Raw genomic sequence first — 21,882 nt, 5'->3', positions numbered from 1 at the left:
TAGCAGAATATCTGAGGCAGAAGAACAAATCAGTAAGCTGGAAGATAAAATGGTGGATATAACTTCTGAAGAGCAGAATAAAGCAAAGAATGAAAAGAGCTGAGGACAGTCTCAGAGACCTCTGGGACCATATCAAACACACCAACATTTGAATTATAGGGGTCCCAGAAGAAGAAGAGGAAAAGAAAGGGTATCAGAAATTTTTTGAAGAGATTCTAGTTGAAAATTTCCCCAACATGGAAAAGGAAATAGTCAATCAAGTCCAAGAGGCACAAAGAGTCCCATATAGGATAAACCCAAGGAGAAACACACCAAGACACATACTAATCAAACTAACAAAGACTAAACACAAAGAAAGAATATTAAAAGCAGCAAGGGAGAAGCAACAAGTAACATACAAGGGAAACCCCATATGCTTAACAGTTGATCTTTCAGCAGAAACTGTGCAGGCCAGAAGGGAATGGCAGGATATATTTAAAGTACTGAAAGGGAAAAATATACAACCAAGATTACTGTACCCAGCAAGGATCTCATTCAAAATTGATGGAGAAATAAAAAGCTTTTCAGACAAACAAAAGTTAAGAGAATTCAGTACCACCAAACCAGCTTTACGACAAATGTTAAACAGACTTATACAGTCAAGAAATACAACAGAAGAAAAAAGATCTACAAAATCAACCCCAAACAATTAGAAAATGGAAACAGGAACATATATGTCAATAATTACTTTTTTTAAGTTAATATGATGTTATTTTTTTTAATTTTTATTTTTACTTTATTTTACTTTATAATACTGTATTGGTTTTGCCATACATTGACATTGATCCAGAGAGATGATATGGGGTGGGAGGTGGGAGGGGGGTTCATGATTGGGAACTCATGTACACCTGTGGTGGATTCATGTCAATAATTACTTTAAATGTAAATAGATTAAATGCTCCAATAAAAAGACACAGGCTGGCTGAATGGATACAAAAACAAGAGCCATATATATGCTGGCTACAAGAAACCCACTTCAGACCTCAAGACACATATAGACTGAAGTGAGTGGATGGAAAAATATATTCCATGCAAATGGGAAGCAAAAGAAAGCTAGAGTAGCAATCCTCCTATCAGACAAAATAGACCTTAAAATAAAGAAGATCACAAGAGATAAGGAAGGCCACCACATAATGATCAAAGGATCAATCCAAGAGGAACGCATAACAATTGTAAATATCTATGCACCCAACATAGGAGCACCTCAATACATAAGACAAACACTAACAGACATAAAAGGAGGAACTGACAGCAACACAATAATAGTAGGAGACTTTAACACCCCACTGACACCAATGGACAGATCATCAAAACAGAAAATTAATAAGGAAACACAAGTCTTAAATGATACATTAGATGGGATGGATCTCATTGATATCTTCAGGACATTCCATCCAAATGCACAAGACTATACCTTCTTAAGTGCACATGGAACATTCTCCAGGATAGATCACATCATGGGTCACAAATCATACCCCAGTACACTTAAGAAAATTGAAATCATATCAAGCATCTTCTCTGACCACAATGCTATGAGACTAGATATCAATTACAAGAAAAAATCTGTAAGAAACACAAACACATGGATATTAAACATGTGTCTAAATAACCAACAGGTTACTGAACAAGTAAAAAAAATTTCTAGAAACAAATGACAATGAAAATGCAACAACTCAAAACCTATGGGATGCAGCAAAAGCAGTCCTAAGAAGGAAGTTTATAGCAATTCAATCCTACCTCAAGAAACAAGAAAAACACAGAATAGACAGCCTAACATTACACCCAAAACAACTAGAAAAAGAAGAACAAAAAACCCCAAAGTTAGTAGAAGGAAAGAAATCATAAAGATCCAAGCAGAAATAAATGAAAAAGAAATGAAAGAAACAACAGTAAAGATTAATAAAACTAAAAGCTGGTTCTTTGAGAAGATAATAAAAATTGACAAACCCTTAGCCAGACTCATCAAGAAAAAAAGAAAGAAGAACCAAATCAACAAAATAAGAAATGAAAAAGGAGAGGTTAAACAGACAATGAAGAAATACAAAGGATTATAAGAGACTATTATGAACAACTCTATGGCAATAAAATGGATAACCTGGAAGAAATGGACAGATTCTTAGAAAAGTTCCATTTTTCAAGACTGAACCAGGAAGAAATAGAAATTATAAACAACCCAATTACAAGTACTGAAATTGAAGCTGTGATCAAAAATCTCGCAGAAAACAGAAGCCCAGGACCAGATGGCTTCACAGGAGAATTCTATCAAACATTTAGAGAAGAGCTTAGGCCTATCCTTCAAAAAACTGCAGAGGAAGGAACACTTCCAAATTCATTCTATGAGGCAACCATCACCCTGATACCAAAACCAGACAAAGACAACACACAAAAAAGAAAATGTAGGCCAATATCACTGATGAACATAGATGCAAAAATCCTCACAAAATTTTAGCAAACAGAATTCAGCAACACATCAAAAAGCTCATACACCATGATCAAGTTGGGTTTATTCCAGGGATGCAAGGATTCTTCAATATATGGAAATCAATCAATGTGATACACCATATTAACAAATTGAAAGATAAAAAACCTATGATCATCTCAACAGATGCAGAAAAAAGCCTTTGACAAAATTCAGCACCCATTTATGATTAAAACTCTTCAAAAAATGGGCACAGAAGGAACCTACCTCAACACAGTAAAGGCCATATATGATAAGCCTACAGCAAACATTATTCTCAACAGCAAAAAACTGAAAGCATTCCCGTTAAGATCAGGAACAAGACAAGGGTGTCCACTTTCACCACTATTATTCAGCATAGTTCTGGAAGTCCAAGCTACAGCAATCAGAGAAGAACAAGAAATAAAATTAATCCAGGTTGGAAAAGAAAAGATAAAGCTCTCACTGTTTGCAGATGATATGATACTGTACATAGAAAACCCTAAAGATAGTATAAGAAAGTTACTAGAGCTAATCAGTGAATTCAGCAAAGTTGCAGGATACAAAATCAATACACAGAAATCACCTGCATTTCTATATACTAACAATGAAAAATCAGAAAGAGAAATTAAGGAATCAATCCCATTCACCATTGCAACAAAAAGAATTAAATATCTAAGAATAAATTTACCTAAGCAGACAAAAGAACTGTACACAGAAAATTATAAGACACTAATGAAAGAAATCAAAGATGACATAAACAGATGGAGAGATATTTCATGTTCCTGGGTAGGAAGAATCAATATTGTGAAAATGACTATACTACCAAATGCAATCTACAGATTTAATTCGATCCCTATCAAATTACCAATGGCATTTTTCACAGAACATTTTTTGTTCAAAAATTTCACAATTCATAAGGAAACACAAAAGACCCCTAATAGCCAAAGCAGTTTTGAGAAAGAAGAATGGAGCTGGGGCAATCAACCTTCCTGCCTTCAGATTATACTACAAAGCTACAGTCATCAAGACAGTATGGTACTGGCACAAAAACAGAAATACAGACCAATGGAACAAGATAGAAAGCCCAGAAATAAACCCATGCACCTATGGGTACCTTTTTGACAAAGGAGGCAAGAATATACAATGGGAGTAAAGACAGCCTCTTCAATAAATGGTGCTGGGAAAACTGGATAGCTACATGTAGAAGAATCTAATTAGAACACTTCCTAACACCACAAAAGATAAACTCAAAATGGATTAAAGACCTAAATGTAAGACCAGAAACTATAAAACATCTTAAGAGGAAAACACAGGCAGAACACTTGGTGACATAAAACAAGATCATCTATGACCCATCTCCTAGAGAAATGGACATAAAAACAAAAGTAAACAAGTGGGACCTGATGAAAGTTAAAAGCTTTTGCACAGCAAAGGAAACTATAAGCAAGGTGAAAAGACAACCCTGAGAATGGGAGAAAATAATAGAAAATGAAACAACTGACAAAGGATTAATTTCCAAAATATATAAGCAGCTCATACAACTCAATACCAGAAAAACAAACAACCCAATCAAAAAGTGGGAAACTAAACAGACATTTCTCCAAAGAAGACACACAGATGGCTAACAAACACATGAAAAGATGCTCAACATCGCTCATTACTAGAAAAATGCAAATCAAAACGACAATGCGATATCACCTCACACTGGTCAGAATGGCCATCATCAAAAAGTCTACAAACAATAATTACTGGAGAGGGTGTGGAGAAAAGGGGAACACTCTTGCACTATTGGTGGGAATGTAAATTGATACAGCCACTATGGAAGACAGTATGGAGATTCCTTAAAAAACTAGGAATAAAACCACCATATGACCCAGCAATCCCACTCCTAGGCATATACCCTGAGGAAACCAAAACTGAAAGAGACACATGTATGCCACTGATCATTGCAGCACTATTTACAATAGTTAGAACATGGAAGCAACCTAGATGTCCATCGACAGATGATGGATAAAGAAGTTGTGGTATATATACACAATGGAATATTACTCAGCCATAAAAAGGAATACATTTGAGTCAGTTCTAATGAGGTGGATGAACCTAGAACCTATTATACAGAGTGAAGTGACTAAAGAGAAAGATAAATACCATATTCTAAGGCATATATACAGAATCTAGGAAAATGGTACTGAAGAATTCACTTACAGGGCAACAGTGGAGAAACAGACATAGAAAATACGGACATGGGGAGAGGGAGGAGAGGGTGAGACGTATGGGAAGAGTAACAAGGACGCTTACAATACCGTATGTAAAATAGATAGCCAACAGGATGGCTATCTGTATGGCTCAGGAAACTGAAACAGGGGCTCTGTGTCACCCTGGAGGGGTGGGATGGGGAGGCAGAAGGGAGGAAGGTTCAAAAAGGAGGGGATATATGTATACCTATGGCTGATTCATGTTGAAGTTTGATAGAAAACAGCAAAATTCTGTAAAGCAATTATCCTTCAATAAAAAATAAATTAATTTTAAAAAATAGGCAGCAGAAGAAAAGAAAAAACAATAATAATTATAGCAGAATTCAACAAAGTTGAAAACAGAAAATCAGTAGGAAAAAATCAACAAAATCAGAGGCTAGTTATTTGGAAAGACCAATAAAATGTTTCACTCAGTACTAAAAAGAAATGAGCTATCAATCTATGAAAAGACTGGGAGGAACTTTAAATGCACACTATTAATACTAAGTGAAAGAAGTAGTATGAAAAGGCTACATACAGTATGATTCTAACAAAATGACATTTTGGAAAAGGCAAAACTATGGCAACAATAAAAATATCAGTAGTTGCCAGGCACTAGGGGCACAAACAAGCAAAGCACAGGGAATTTTTAGGACAGTGAAACTACTCTGTATGATTCTGTAACAGTGGGTATGTGACAGTACACATCTGTCAAAACTTGTAAAATGAACACCACCAAGCATGAACCCTCAGGTATAATATGGACTCCATATGATAATGATGTATCAATGTTGGTTCATCAACTGTAACAAATGGACCAGTCCAGTTTGGGATTTTGATCCCAAAAGGCTGTTCCTGGGGGAGGGGCTGAGACTATATAGGAAATCCCTGTATTTTGCACTCAATTTTACTGTGAAACTGAAACTACTCTTAAAAAAGTCTATTTTAAAAAATTAAAAAAACATAATCTTGGATTAGAAGAATTAATATTGTTAAAATGGCTATACTACCCAAAGCAATCTACAGGGTTAGTGCAATCCCTATCAAATTACCAGTGACATTCTTCACAGAACTAGGACAAACAATCCTAAAATTTAAATGGAACCATAAAAAACCCAGAATTGCCAAAGCAATCTGAGGAAAAAGGATAAAGCAGGAGACATAACCCTCCCAGACTTCAGACAACACTACAAAGCTACAGTAATCAAAACAGCATGGTATTAGCACAAAAACAGACATATGGATCAATGAACAGAATAGACAGCCCAGAAATAAACCACATACCTATGGATAATTAATCTCTGACAAAGGAGGTAAGAATACACAATGGAAAAAAGTCTCTCCAGCAAGTAGTGTTAAGAGAGCTGGACAGCTGCATGTAAACTGATGAAGTCAGAAAACACAAAACAAATTCAAAATGGCTTAAAGACTTAAATGTAAGGCAGGACATCATAAAACTCCTAGAAGAGAACATAGGTAAAACATTCTCAGACATAAATCATATCCATGTTTTTTTAAGTAAGTCTCCCAAGGTAACAAAAAGAAAAATAAACAAATGGGACCTAATCAAACTTACAAGCTTTTGCACAGCAAAGGAAGCCATAAACAAAATGAAAATACAACCTACAGAATGGAAGAAAATAATTGCAAATGATGCAGCTAACAAGGGCTTAATTTCCAAAATATACAAACAGCTCATACAACTCAACAACAACAACAAAAGAACAAATAACCCAATTGAAAAACAGAGGACCTAAATAGACATTTCTCTAAAGAAGACATACAGATGGCCAACAGGCACATGAAAAGATGCTCAATATCACTAATTATTAGAGAAATGCAAATCAAAACTACAATGAGATAACACTTCATACTGGTCAGAATGGCCATCAGTAAAGTCTACAAATAACAAATGCTGGAGAGGGTTTGCAGAAAAGGGAAACCTCCTATACTACTGGCAAGAATGTAAGCTGGTGTAGCCAGTATGGAAAACAGTTACAACGGTTCCTGAAAAAACTAAAACCAGTGGCCGTATGATCCAGCAATTCTACTCCTGGGGGGCTTCCCTGGTGGCTCAGCAGTAAAGAATCCACCGGCAAATATGTAAACACAGGTTCAATCCAGGAAGATCCCACAGGCCATGGAGCACAACTACTGAGCCTGTGTTCTAGAGCTCAGGAGCTGCAACCACTGAGCCCACACACCCTAGAGCCCATGGAATCAAATATGACACAAATGAACCTATATATGAAGAAGAAAGAGAGAGAACAGATTTGCAGTTGCCAAGGGGGAGAAGAAGTGGGGGAGGAATGGAGTGGGAGTCTGAGGTTAGCAGATGCAAACTGCTGACTGGATAAATAACAAGGTCCTACAGTCTGTCTAGTCAAGGCTATGGTTTTCCCTGTGGTCATGTATGGATGTGAGAGTTGGACTGTGAAGAAAGCTGAGTGCCGAAGAATTGATGCTTTTGAACTGTGGTGTTGGAGAAGACTCTTGAGAGTCCCTTGAACTGCAAGGAGATCCAACCAGTCCATCCTAAAGGAGATCAGCCCTGGGATTTCTTTGGAAGGAATGATGCTAAAGCTGAAACTCCAGTACTTTGGGCACCTCATGCGAAGTGCTGACTCAATGGAAAAGACTCTGATGCTGGGAGGGATAGGGGGCAGGAGGAGAAGGGGACGACAGAGGATGAGATGGCTGGATGGCATCACTGACTCAATGGACATGGGTCTGAGTGAACTCCGGGAGTTGGTGATGGACAGGGAGGCCTGGCATGCTGTGATTCATGGGGTCACAAAGTTGGACACGACTGAGCAACTGAACTGAACTGAACTGAACTGATTCACTAATAAAGAATCCATGCACTAATGCAGGAGACACAGGTTTGATCCCTGGGTCAGGAAGATCCCCTGGAGGAGAAAATGGCAACCCATTCCAGTATTCTTGCCTGGGAAATCCCATGGACAGAGGACCCTGGCAGTCCATGGGGTCACAAAGAGTCAGACATAACTTAGCGACCGAGCACACATGCATACACTGGATAGCACAGGAAACTATATTCAATACCTTGTGATAAACCATAACAGAAAAGAATATAAAAAAGGAAGTATATTTGAATCCCTGTGCTGTACAGTAGAAATACAACATTATAAATCAACTATACTTCAATTAAATTTTTTTTAATTTTTAAAAGGCATTAGTGAGCTCTGGAACAATTTCAAACAATCTCACATATTTATAGTTGGGGGCCTTCAAAAGAGAAGAGAAAAAAATATACCTGAAGAAATAATGTACAAGTTTTCCCACATTGTATAGTGAAAGTGAAGCCGCTCAGTCGTGTCCAACTCTTTGCGACCCTGTGGACTGTAGCCCACCAGGGTCCTCTGTCCATGGGATTCTCCAGGCAAGAATACTGGAGTGGGTTGTCATTTCCTTCTCCAGGGGTCTTCCTGACCCAGGGATCGAACCCAGGCCTCCCACATTGAAGGCAGATCCTTTAACCTCTGAGCCATCTGGGAAGCCCCACATTGTATAAAAACTCTAAAATCCAGATTCAAAAAGCCCAACAGACTCCAAGTAGAAATTACCAATTTCAGGAATGACAGTTTCCACAGATCATTATAGTTTCTACAGATATAAAAATGACAATAAAGGAATGCTATAAAAAATTTATGCCTATAGATTCAAGAACTGAGAAAAAACAGACAAACTCCTTCTGAAAGATACAAAGCATATTCAAGAAGAAATTATTTAAATAACCTTTATCTTTTAAGGGCTTCCCTCATAGCTCAGTTGGTAAAGAATCTGCCTGCAGTGCAGGAGACTCCAGTTCAATTTCTGGGTCAGGAAGATCCCCTGGAGAAGGGATAGGCTACCCACTCCAGTATTCTTGGGCTTCCCTGGTGGCTCAGCTGGTAAAGAATATGCCTGCAACGTGGGAGACCTGGGTTTGATCCCCGGGTTGGGAAGATCCCTTGGAGAAGGGAAAGGCTACCCACTCCAGTATTCTGGCCTAGAGAATTCCATGGACTATACAGTCCATGAGGTTGCAAGGAGTCAGACACACAACTGAGCAACTTTCACTTTCAATTTCTATATTTTAAAGAAATTGATACCTATTCACAAAATATATTAGTAAAAACACAGAACACAAAAGAAGAGATCTTAAAATGGTCATGGAAATGTCATATAAAAAAAGAACTAGAAAAACAAAACTGACAATTAGACTGACAGCATATTTCTCAAGAGCAACAACTGCAACTAGTGGACAGTGGAATAACACCTTCAAAGTACTAGGAGAAAATTACTGCCAACCCACACTGAATCTGGAGAAGGAAATGGCAACCCACTCCAGTATTCTTGCCTAGAGAATCCCAGGGACAGCAGAGCCTGGTGGGCTGTAGTCTATGGGGTTACACAGAGTCGGACACAACTGACGAGACTTAGCAGTAGCAGCAGCAACAGACTGAATCAAACAAAAATAATCTTCCAAAAATTAAAGACATTCCCAAATAAAACTTAGAAACGTTAACATCCTTAGAATAAAAGAAAAATCATTAGTACACCTGATGCACAAATGTAAGCAGCAAAAAACTGAATAAAACCCCATCTTTTAGGCAAAAAATAATGGGAAAAGGGAGCACTGGGGTCTGAAGAGTAAAGGAAACATCCTCGTTATTCTTGACAGTTTTCTCTCATCTGTTTCATGGTGACACCCAGCATGCAGAAATGCACAGTGATGGTGCAAGCAGCTAAAACAGAGAGAAAGCCATACTTCAGGCCAGAATAACAAGAAATGTAGCCCCAGCTAGTATGTTGGGTGGGGGGCTGAAATCAAGGGAAAGAGAGAGCCAGAAAACATGTCCCATAATTTAGCGTATGAATTAACACAACTTCCAACTCATACCTGGGAGAAATGGAAGTAGTACAGCAAAGCCTTTGAGAATTAAACTATGAAATAAATTGCCACCAATGCTCCAAACTCACAAATGATTTGTCAGTGACAAAACCCAAAGCAGTATAGCAAAGTCTGAAAAGTAAAATGATACTGCAAACATTATTCATAGGAGACACAAACTTGAGGTTTAGAAACTAACCAGACTGATTACTCAACAAAACAAATCTTCATTCTCCAGAGGATTTTAGCAGGACTCAGAGACTCAAACCATAACTTCAAAAATTACTCAGATACACAGAACCAAGAAAATGTGATCCAATAATAACGTAAAACACCAAAAGGTGCACAGAACAGGAGGGAACACTCTCTAAGTAATTTGTAAGGCCAGCAGTATGATATAATGAAACTGAAACCTCACATCTCAGATTGAGACTTGAACCCACAGGCTGAGACTTGAACCCAGCCAAACCCCAGAGTGGGATGCGAACCCATAGTTTTTAACTAGATTCACTCACCTGGTGTCAGGACTTACTGAGGCTCAGGTTCTATATGTCTCAGGGCAGAAGAAATTCAGTGAGGGGCAAAGTGATAGACAAGGAGTAGATTTATTAATATAGGATGCTTGTGAGAGATATAAGCGGGTAGGCAAGGGGGCTCTGGCCCGAGAATTAAGTGAGTTTACAATCAAACGAAAGTGGGGATGGGAAGAGGACTACCTTCTTCCTCATTCTATGAGTAGACATTAGGCTTGTATCACTAGCTTCTCCTTCACATCAGGCAGGAGACTGATCGTATAAGGTCAAACCAGGACTGTCCTGGTTCTTACTCAAATCAGCAGAAGGGTGGTAACATATACTAAAATACATTAAATCATCTCTGGTTTCATTATAATGAGGGTCTTCTACTTTGGAATGTCATCTTTCCCTTATAGTTCTGTCCTTGGTTCTAAGGATGATTATCTTGCTAGACTTGACTAGCAGGATGCAGGCCTCATTTAACTTAGTGTGAGGCATATCTCATGCTTTCATTGATAAAAGCTTTATAGTTAAAGTGTTAAGCTTCTCAGTCATGTCTGACTCTTTGCAACCCCATGGACTGTAGCCCATCAGGCTCCTCTATCCATGGGATTCTCCAGGCAAGAATACTGGAGTGGGTACCCATTCCTTTCTCCAGGGAATCTTCCCGACCCAGGGATCGAACCCTGGTCTCCTGCATTGCAGGCAGATTCTTTACTGTTTAAGCTAAAGGAAAGTCCTTTATTTTGGACCAGGATCTCCCAAAGTTCCTAAGGCTCCCTCTCTATCTATAATCCCCTAGTGAGATTTCTAAAACTACCTACCTACTCTATCCCTATCAAAACCAGACAAAGAGTGTAAGAATAATAAAAACTACAGGTCAGTATCACTCATGAAATAGATGTAAGAATTCTAAACTAAAAGTTAGCATATCATATGCAGCACTAATTAGATAATCAGTGCTCCACTAAGTTGAAGCTTTACCAGAAATTCAAGGTTAAATCAATATTACAAAATGTATTAATGTAACTTACATAGTAGCTTTAGGGAGGGAAAAAGAAGTCATATAACTGCTTCAATCAAATAACCTCAATGGCAGGTCACTTCTAAATGGCTCTCAATTCAGTCACACAGTCATTTAAACAAATTAAAGGTGTGCCTCACAGGTCTTCTCAATTTAACAATAAGGCCTCTAAGAAGCTTAAGCACATTATCCCTTAGGCATCTCAGCAGGAGTCCAAAGCAAAGAATGGTTTATCTCAGAGATTTGTGGCGAAAACTATTATCCAAATGGAACGAACCCCAGTAAGATTCAGAGAGGACCCACACAGTTTTTGAGAAGTTTATCACCAGCAACATTACCAACTTGGACTGAAAGAGACAGAAACAGTACAAAATGAAAATACACATTGGATTTCCAGAATTCTTCTGGCAGGAGGCAGTCTGATAAAACCACACAGCGACAAAATATGTGCTATCTTTCATGAAAAAGAAATGATCACTCAAGAGCCCAAAGAGCAGAGCTGAGAGACATGGAAAATAATTCCTAGAATTATTTATATTCAATTGAGACCTAATCAAAGAATGTCTAACATTTTCCCAGATGGATTTCAGAATTGAGTATTGACTATGCCAAAGCCTTTGACTGTGTGGATCACAATAAACTGTGGAAAATTCTTCAAGAGATGGGAATACCAGACCACCTGACCTGCCTCTTGAGAAATCTGTATGCAGGTCAGGAAGCAACAGTTAGAACTGGACATGGAACAACAGACTGGTTCCAAATAGGAAAAGGAGTAAGTCAAGGCTGTATATTGTCACCCTGCTTATTTAACTTATATGAAGAGTACATCATGAGAAACACTGGACTGGAAGAAACACAAGCTGGAATCAAGATCACCGGGAGAAATATCAATAACCTCAGATATGCAGATGACACCACCCTTAAGGCAGAAAGTGAAGAGGAACTAAAAAGCCTCTTGATGAAAGTGAAAGTGGAGAGTGAAAAAGTTGGCCTAAAGCTCAACATTCAGAAAACGAAGATCATGGCATCCGGTCCCATCACTTCATGGGAAATAGATGGGAAAACAGTGGAAACAGTGGCAGACTTTATTTTTGGGGGCTCCAAAATCACTGCAGATGGTGACTGCAGCCATGAAATTAAAAGACGTTTACTCCTTGGAAGAAAAGTTATGACCAACCTAGATAGCATATTCAAAAGCAGAGACATTACTTTGCCAACTAAGGTCTGTCTAGTCAAGGCTATGGTTTTTCCCATGGTCAGGTATGGATGTGAGAGTTGGACTGTGAAGAAGGCTGAGTGCCGAAGAATTGATGCTTTTGAACTGTGGTGTTGGAGAAGAGTCTTGAGAGTCCCTTGGACTGCAAGGAGATCCAACCAGTCCATTCTGAAGGAGATCAGCCCTGGATCTCTTTGGAAGGAATGATGCTAAAGCTGAAACTCCAGTACTTTGGCCACCTCATGCGAAGAGTTGACTCATTGGAAAAGACTCTGATGCTGGGAGGGATTAGGGGCAGGAGGAGAAGGGGATGACAGAGGATGAGATGGCTGGATGGCATCATGGACTCGATGGACGTGAGTCTGAGTGAACTCCAGGAGTTGGTGATGGACAGGGAGGCCTGGCGTGCTGCGATTCATGCGGTCCCAAAGAGTCGGACACGACTGAGCGACTGAGCTGACTGAACTGAGTGATACCTTGCTTACCCCAATACTTTGGCCACCTGATGCGAAGAAATGACTCATTTGAAAAGACCCTGATGCTGGGAAAGACTGAAGGCGGGAGGAGAAGCGGACAACAGAGGATGAGATGGTTGGATGGCATCACCAACTCAATGGACACGGATTTGAGTAAACTCTGGGAGTTGGTGATGGCAGGGAGACCTGGCATGCTGCAGTCCATGGGGTCACAGAGTCAGACACGACTGAGCAACTGAACAGTGATACCCTGCCCTCTCCCCCATTTACCTTAATTTTAAATAAAAAGGTCTACTATCTTATGCCTGTTTCACCATTTTATACTGGCATTGGGGGTGGGGTGGGGACATAAACTTGTATCTTTAGATGTATCTTCAGATTGAAAACTGTTGTATTCAAGGACCTGTATTTAATAAGGAACTACACCCAAAAGCCTTAACCACAACTAAACCTAATTTATATGGCAAGATGAAGGACTCTGAGCTTGTAACAAGATGAGAATTTTGGCACTTGGCAGAAAATATATTCTGCATATGAGTCATTGGCAACCAGAGGGCAGATTGGTTGACTTCTTCTAAAATGATTCCCAACTCCAGGTATTCCTTTGTGTAATCCCCTCCCCTTGATTGGGGCTGGACCTAGAGACTTGCTTCTAATGAATACGGCAAAGATGACAGGATGTTATTTGTGAGATTAGGTTAAGAAGATGTGAATTCTGTCTTGCTCACTCGCCTTGACTCTTTTCATTTGCTTGCTCTGATGAAGTCAGCTGCTGCGTTAGTAACCATAGACAGAAAGCTTCATGGCAAGGAAGCGAGGTCCTCCATCCAACACCCATAAGGAACTGAATCCTGCCCAAAACCACATGAGCTGGGAAACAGTCCCTTACCAGTTAACCTTGACTGCAGCCTGTATGAGATTCTGAGCTATGAGACTCAGCTAAGACAAGCCCATATTATCAACCCACCAAAACTGTGACAAAATACACATTTGCTATTTCAAGCAAACACTAAAGTCACTATATTTTTAGGAACTTCCAGGTTGGTGAACATATCCATATGCAGAGGGCAGAATATCCTTATATCATGGGGCCAGGAGCTTGTTTTGGGACCCTTCCAGACTTCACCCTATGTACTTCTTCATCTGTATCCTTTCTAAGAATAGCACCAGATTTTCTTTCTTAAATGAAACCTTTTAAGTGGGAATAAAAGAGAACTACCAATAACCAATAAAAATATAAGGTACTCAAATTCATTAACAGAGAATTACAAATTGAAATTTCAATGAAGTACCATTTACTCTTACTCAATTAGAAAAATTAAAAAGCCAGGCTGTACTCTATAGTAACATTAAATAAGGTTTGCTGTTTCTTTTTTAAAAAGCCATGTTGATGAGGATATAGATTCCTGGGGATTTTTATATTGACAGTAGCAGTGTAAGCTACTGCAAACTCTTTGGAAAACAATTTGGCATTACCTAATGAAGCTGAATATGAATATCCCCCATGGTCCAGCAATCCTATGCTTAGGTGTGTATCTTAAGAGAAACTCTTGAAGAGAAGAAACTTAAAAAAATGTACATAGCTCTAAACCAAAAACAACTCAAATGGTCATCAATAGTATAAATAATAGTATCTATTATTAGTAATTAATTATATCAGAATAGAACTATGGCCATAAAAACAAATTAAAAATAGCTATACACCTCAGAAAGATAAATCTCAAGATAATGTTAAAAGAAAACAAACAAAAATGGACAGAAGAAACAGACTATAATCCCATTTATCTGAGGTTCACAAATAGGCAAACTAAACAAACAAAAGGGGAAAAACATGACAATAATAACAGATGATCACCATAAAGTAGTTTCAAATATTGCTACTGTAAGGCCAATCTGCCCTGTCAGTGTTCCGAGAAGAGCTGTTCAATCAGGTGCCCATTTTGCTTCGTTCATGAGTTAAGACTAGTGGCTCAGATGGTAAAGCGTCTGTCTACAATATGGGAGACCTGGGTTCGATCCCTGGGTTAGGAAGATCCCCAACCCACTCCAGGACTATTGCCTGGAAAATCCCATGGACAGAGGAGCCTGGTAGGCTACAGTCCACGAGGTCGCAAAGAGTCGGACACAACTGAGTGATTTCACTCACACTCTCTCTCTACACTAAAAAGCTTATAGAAAATGTGTGGCAACAAAAGCTTATGAGGCACTTGGTACTGTACTAGGTACCATGCTAGGTGTTTCATGTGCATGTTTTTGTTTTTTTGACAGAGCATAAGCATTTAATAATAATTTTAAAATATATACTATAACATTTATGCCAGGGCCTGTACTAAAGGCTTTACAGTAATTTTAATTTAATCCTTACAACAAATCTATGAAGTACAAACTATGATCATCATCCACAATGGGTACAGTTATCATCATCTTGACAGTAATAATAATAAAGATAACAGGTAACACTTTTTGCCACACTGTGCAGCTTGTGGGATCTTAGTTCCCGGACCAGGGATTGAACTCAAGCTCTTAGCAGCGAAAGAGCAAAGTCCTAGCCACTGGACCACCAGGGAATTCCCAATAGGTAACATGTTTGATCACCTACTAATGCCAGGCACTGGGCTAAGATTTCATAGTCACCTAATTTAGTCTTCAGGATAACCTTAATGGATATTGTGTCTATCTCCATTTCCAGGATAAGAAAACTAAGGGTGAAGATGAGGTAACTAAGAATGAGCAAAATCAAGTAAATCACTCAAGGTCATACAACTAATAAAGGACAGAGCTAGGATTTGGACCTTTGTCTGACTGTTCAGCCACTTTCACAGTCGTAATTTTATTTAATATTCATAAGTCCTGTAATGTAAATATAACACAGAGGTTAAAAGCACAGTTTCTAAAGTTGGAGAGACATGAACCCATATCCTCTTTCTACTGTTTCAACCGTGGAACCGAGAACAAGCTCCTCAACCTCTATGAGAGGGATAGGCCTTTCATCCATTAAATGGAGGTTTTTAAAGTATCCATGGGTAATGGTGAAAGGGTAAATATGAAAACTGAGATAAAGCATATGTAAATAGTGTTATTTGAAATATCACATAGTAATGGAAAAAGAAGGAACTATTGCTATGTAAAATAATATAGGTGAATCTAAATGTTACATGACAAAATCCAGGAACAAGATAGTAAACAGACATGATAGCATTTATATGAAGCTCAAAAACAAGCAAGATTGTCTTTGAACTTCATATGCAACCTCATCACCTCTGGTGAAAGAGACTGAAACAGTGGTTACTTTGGCGATGAGGAGGATATTGACTAGGAAGGAGTAAACAGGAGTCTCCTAAATGCCAGTTATTTTTAAACTAACTTTATATGTATGGTGAGAACACAAGTGTATAGAGATGTAAGCATTCACCAAATTGTACACTGAATATTTGTAATTTACTATATGTGTTAATTAAAAAATAAAAACTCATAGTGGCAAGTCTTGGAATAGGCACTGGAAGTTCTAGTTCTGCCATGTGTGATTCTTGACAAAGCCTAAAACTTCACAGGGTATGCATTCCATATACTACAGCTAAATAAGGTCTCTTCCCCTTCTAAAGTTCACTGATTCAAACTTCCTATGAATTTCCTTGGCCACCCATGAGGCATGCAAGAGTTTAGTTCCCCAACTAGGGATCAAACTCATGCTCCCCTGGAGTAGAAAGTCCAAAGTCTTAACCATTGGACTGCCAGAGAATTCCCTGCAAAATTATTTCCTCCTGATTTCCACGGAAATTTAACTTCAGCTAATCTCTTTACTCCCTACTTGGAGAGATGGGGGGTGTTAATAGGCTTATTTTATATTAATAGATGGAACCAGCATCAGAATTTCTGGGCCAACATATAGGCATACAGAATAAAATGCTTACCTAGAAATACAGATGATTAGAAACAAGTTATGGTCTATTATATGGAAAGAACAATAAACTATGATGACAGGAGCTAAAACTGTAATTTTTTTGAATCAATGTAAATAACCTAGAGCCACTAGAGTGATGACACCTAATAATTTATAGTCAGTAACTGAAAGCTAGCTGCAGAAAAGTAGCTGTTCCTTTCAAATTATCCATATGAGGAAGCAATGTCTACTGTACAAGTTCTACACTTGAAAAAAGTCAAGAAGACATTCCTTGATAGGGGCAAGTAGGACACACGAGGGAAGTTCGTTGCTTTTTCTTTATTTTACAGGGGATATATATCACTTTTATAAATGGAAAGATAGAGTCAAAGTCAACTTTTCTTCATGAGGAGATGCTACCTGAATTTAAGAGTACTTTTTATATCATTATGTCCTTATTTGATGTGTACGTCATCTTATCAGATCAAGTCAACCCAACCTAGTCATCACTTTATGAGAAAGGAAGAAAAGTGCAATGATTTTAGAAGTATTTTAATTCAAGGAACTTCTAGTATGGATTATGGATTAAACTTCTAAATTTCAGTGATTCTCTAACCTTTTATAAAATTCAAGGGAAGATGTATTCATCAGATGACTAAAGAAAACACTAGATGCAATAAAATGCCATGGACAAAAGTACCAGCTCATTTAGACCAAAGCACAGATTCTAATTCTGGCCCTGCCACCTAAATTTGAGTAAATCATTTTGATCTTTCCGACTCAGACCTCTTCCCTATAAAATGAAGGGACTGAGTTAGATAATTGTACCTTTATTTTTCCTCTCACTAAAATGTTCTATATACTTGGAATTTACTATCTATGGGCTTCTCTGGTGGCTCGGATGGTAAAGAATCTGCCTGCAATGCAGGAGATCCGGGTTCAATCCCAGGGTCAGGAAGATCCCCTAGAGAAGGAAATGGCAACCCAGTGTTCCTGCCTGGAGAATTCCAGGGACAGAAGAGCCTCAAGGACTACAGTCCATGGGGTCACAGAGCAACTAATACTTTCACTTTCAATATGGTAGATGCTTTTCCTCATATTGACCATACTCTACACAAAAGTCAACTATCCTTATTAACAAAAATATCTGGAAATTAAATATCAGAAGCCACTAAATTTGAATGATGGACTTGAAAGTCTGCAGTGCTTTTACTGCTATAAACTGGGTTTGCCTCCATCAAGTACATAAAAAGGATAATTCATCAATTCAAAAATGAATTAAGTAAATGAAAGTGTAATGAACCAGTTAGAGAACTTTTTAAGAACTCACTGATGAAGCTCTCTCTATTCCAGGAAAGGGCTATAGTTTACACACACACACACCCCTTTATTAGCTGAATATAGGGTCAAATAAAAAACATAAAATCTACTCACTTTGACAGAGATACTCCCCCAGCTTTTCCAATCATCTCTTCATGGTGTAATACTGAGTGGTTCCAAGGAATTTGGAGGAACTTTAAGACTGTTCTCATCCACCGTTCTGGATGTAAGACAAGTTGCTCATAGTGAACTAACATGCATTTTTTATAGCCAACCTCCATACACTGGTTATACATGGTCTCAATGGCACGATTCCACTTGGTCAAACAGTCCCTATAGCTGTTCAGGTCAAATCCAGCTATAGTAACTTTTCGAGAAATCATTGAATGCACTGATGCCCGGCCATCTCGGACCATCAGGAGAAATTTGGCATTGGGGAATAACCTAGCAAGGTAAGTTAAGGATTTCAGGGCAAAAGGATCTTTATTACATAAATAAGGGGCTGGCTCCCCATGCTTCACAATGATTTCCAGTAAGAAGGCCTGCATGGCAGAATCCAGCACTTCATCGGTGACACCAGCCTCATCCAAGCGTATTTTCTCCTTACTCGACCGTGACCATATCTGCTTCAGAGCCAGGATTCGAGGAATGACCCTGGTTTCCTCTCCACAGCGAATATCAGGGTGTGCATCTAGCATGGCCCTCATGAGCGTGGTTCCACTCCGTGGCACACCTCCAATAAATATTAAAGGCATATCTTTGTGATAGGCAAAGGTTTTATTGGCTTTGATGTCCAGGGCAGTTCGCACAGTGGTCTTTATGTTCTCCAGTTTGAGGGGCTGGCTACGTTCTTCTATTCGGTGATGGCATTCCATGGCGTGTTGGCCCAAGTAAAATACAGTCACAGAACTAATCACCAGACATGCCAATAGTAAGTTCTGCTTCAGTTTTCCAACCATCTTGATGTGATTATCTTGCTATTAAACAGATATTTTGCTTCAAATGATTTTCAGAAAACATTCAGGCCATTGACAGTGCACTTCAGAAAGATGACCAACATCTAATAGAGAAGGAAAAAGTTATTTTACCATCACACTGAGATTGTTGACAAATTTAATAATCAGTTATCACCATTACATTTGAGCTAGAAAGAAGGTGAAGCAGTCTTAAATACACTGATATTCTTAGAATACAAACATATATAAATGAAAGCAAAAATAAATCAACATTTCTAATCAGAAACAGCTTTTCTTTATGTAACAATACTGAAGCTACAGACATTGCACAGAATGGAAAAATAAATAAAATTATTTCTAGTTAGTCAAGCAAATATTCAATATTCCCAAGTATGTTTCAAGTCTAACTCAAGGTTCATCTCTGATAATCAGAGCTGCTTCATCCCCAAGAATTCATTATCTCCACATTCTACTTTAAAGATAAATTACAGAAGAAATATACAACTTTCAAAATTTTAACACAGTTTATTCATTCTTTAAAGTATTTATTTAGATACAGTCCAGATACTTGGGCTTGGCTGAGGATAAACTTTGAAAAGGACAGCAGTGCAATGACCCCTGCTCTCAAGAAACATAGTCTCATGGGCAGACAGATACACAATGACAGTAAAATGTGATCAGTGCCTTAATAGAAAGCAAAGGAGACCATGGGAGTATAATGAAAAAGCACACAAAGCATGCCTCAGGAAGCTACAAAAGCCTTATATGAAACAAGAGGAAAGACTACACTAAGCAACAGAAATTTGTGTGCAAAAGCACAATGGCATGACAGAACACAGAGTAATTAGGTGACAAGAAGTAGTTCAGAAGAGCTAGTATAGGGTGCAAAGAAAACTGTGTGTGTCTGTGATCTAGCCTTCAGAAGAATAAATAAGATCTGGGCACAAAGAATATTCTAAACTGAAGATACACCATGACCAAACACACAGACACATAAGAGCAGAGGCATACATGTTAGACACATATACTAGTGCATGTAAATTTAACCTGAATTTCAGAGAGCAAGCGTGGTGTTTAATTTTATCTGTCAACTTCGCTAGGCTATGGTGCCCAGTGTTTGGTCAAACACCAGTCTAATGTTTCTGTGAAGGTTTTTTTTTTTTTTTTTTTGAAATGACTAACAAATCAACAGACTGAACTGTGAGTAAAGTAGGTTATCCTACAAAACATAGGTGGGCCTCATCCAACAACTGAAGTCCTTAAGAGAAAAGACACATTTCCTGAAGAAAAGGGAGATTTTCCTCAAGACAACAAACACCAGGGAAACCCTGAGTTTCCAGCCTACTGCCTTGAAGAATTTAGACTCAAGGCTAACATCACCTCTTACCTGCCAGACTGTTGTATGGATTTTAGAAATGCCAGAGCCATAATCACGTTCCTTAAAAACTCTCGGTTATATATATACAGATATATATGTATGCATATATATATATATATATATACGCTGCACTCAATATGTCAGCAAATTTGGAAAACTCAGCAGGGGCCACAAGACTGGAAAAGGTCAGTTTTCATTCCAATCCCAAAGAAAGGCAATGCCAAAGAATGTTCAAATTACTGTACAACTACACTCATTTCACATGCTGGCAAAATTATGCTCAAAATCCTTCAAGCTAGGCTTCAGCAGTATGTGAACTTCCAGAGAACTTCCAGATATACAAGCCGGATTTAGAAAAGGCAGAGGAACCAGAGATCAAATTGCCAATATCCGCTGGATCATAGAAAAAGCAAGCAAATTCTAAAAATACATCTACTTCTGCTTCATTGACTAAGCTAAAGCCTTTGACTGTGTGAATCACAACAAACTATGGAAATTTCTTAAAGAGATGGGAATACCAGACTACCTTACCTGCCTCCTGAGAAACCTGTAAGCAGGACAAGAAACAACAGTTAGAACTCGACACGGAACAACGGACTGGTTTAAAATTGGTAAAGGGGTACATCAAGGCTGTTTGCTGTCACGCTGCTTATTTAGCTTATATGCAGAGCACATCATGAGAAATGCCGGGCTGGATGACTCACAAGCTGGAATCTGCCGAGAGAAATATCAATAGCCTCAAATATGCAATGGTACCCCTTTACTGGTAGAAAGTGAAGAGGAACTAAAGAGCCTTTTGATGAAAGTGAAAGAGGAGAGTGAAAAAGCTAGCTTAAAACTCAACATTCAAAAAATGAAGATCATGACATCCAGTCCTATCACTTCACAGCAAATAGATGGGGACAAAGTGGAAACAGTGACAGATTTTATTTTCTTGGGCTCCAAAATCACTGCGGATGGTGACTACAGCCACAAAGTTCAAAGATGCTTGCTTCTTAGAAGAAAAGCTATGACAAATCTAGACAGCATATTAAAAAGCAGAGACATCACTTTGCTGACAAAGGTCCCTATAGTCAAAGTTATGGTTTTTCCAGTAGTCATGAACAGATGAGAGTTGGACCATAAAGAAAGGTGAGTGCCAAAGAATTGTTGCTTTTGAACTGTGGTGTTGGAGAAGACTCTTGAGAGTCCCTTGGACTACAAGGAGAGCAAACCAGTCAATCCTAAAGGAAATCAACCCTGAATATTCATTGAAAGGACTGATGTTGAAGCTCCAATACTCTGGCCACCTGATGCAAAGAGCTGACTCATGGAAAAGACCCTGATGCTGGGAAAGATTGAGCGCAAGAGAAGGGGGTGACAGAGGATGAGATGGTTGGATGGCATCACCAACTCAACGGACATGAGTTTGAGTAAACTCAGGGAGATAACGAAGGACAGGGAAGCCTGGCGTGCTGCAGTTCAAGGGGCTGCAAAGAGTCAGACACAACTTGGCGACTGAACAACA

At 38.6% G+C, this 21,882-nt stretch overlaps 1 protein-coding gene across 2 annotated transcripts in view; it reads right to left on the bottom strand.

Annotated features, from left to right (window-relative positions):
• The window catches only part of TPST1 (tyrosylprotein sulfotransferase 1), a 98,964-nt gene that overhangs the window by 49,564 nt on the left and 27,518 nt on the right, over positions 1–21,882 (bottom strand). For both annotated transcript variants that reach the window (XM_069570957.1, XM_069570956.1), the window contains exon 2: positions 18,156–19,101. In XM_069570957.1, the coding sequence (XP_069427058.1) occupies positions 18,156–19,000 (845 nt within the window). In that variant the 5' untranslated portion in view covers positions 19,001–19,101. The remainder of the gene's footprint in view (positions 1–18,155; positions 19,102–21,882) is intronic.

This window comes from Ovis canadensis, chromosome 24 (genome assembly GCF_042477335.2).
Source record: "Ovis canadensis isolate MfBH-ARS-UI-01 breed Bighorn chromosome 24, ARS-UI_OviCan_v2, whole genome shotgun sequence".
Taxonomy (NCBI): Eukaryota; Metazoa; Chordata; class Mammalia; order Artiodactyla; family Bovidae; genus Ovis; species Ovis canadensis.
This window is presented reverse-complemented; position numbering and strand designations above follow the sequence as displayed.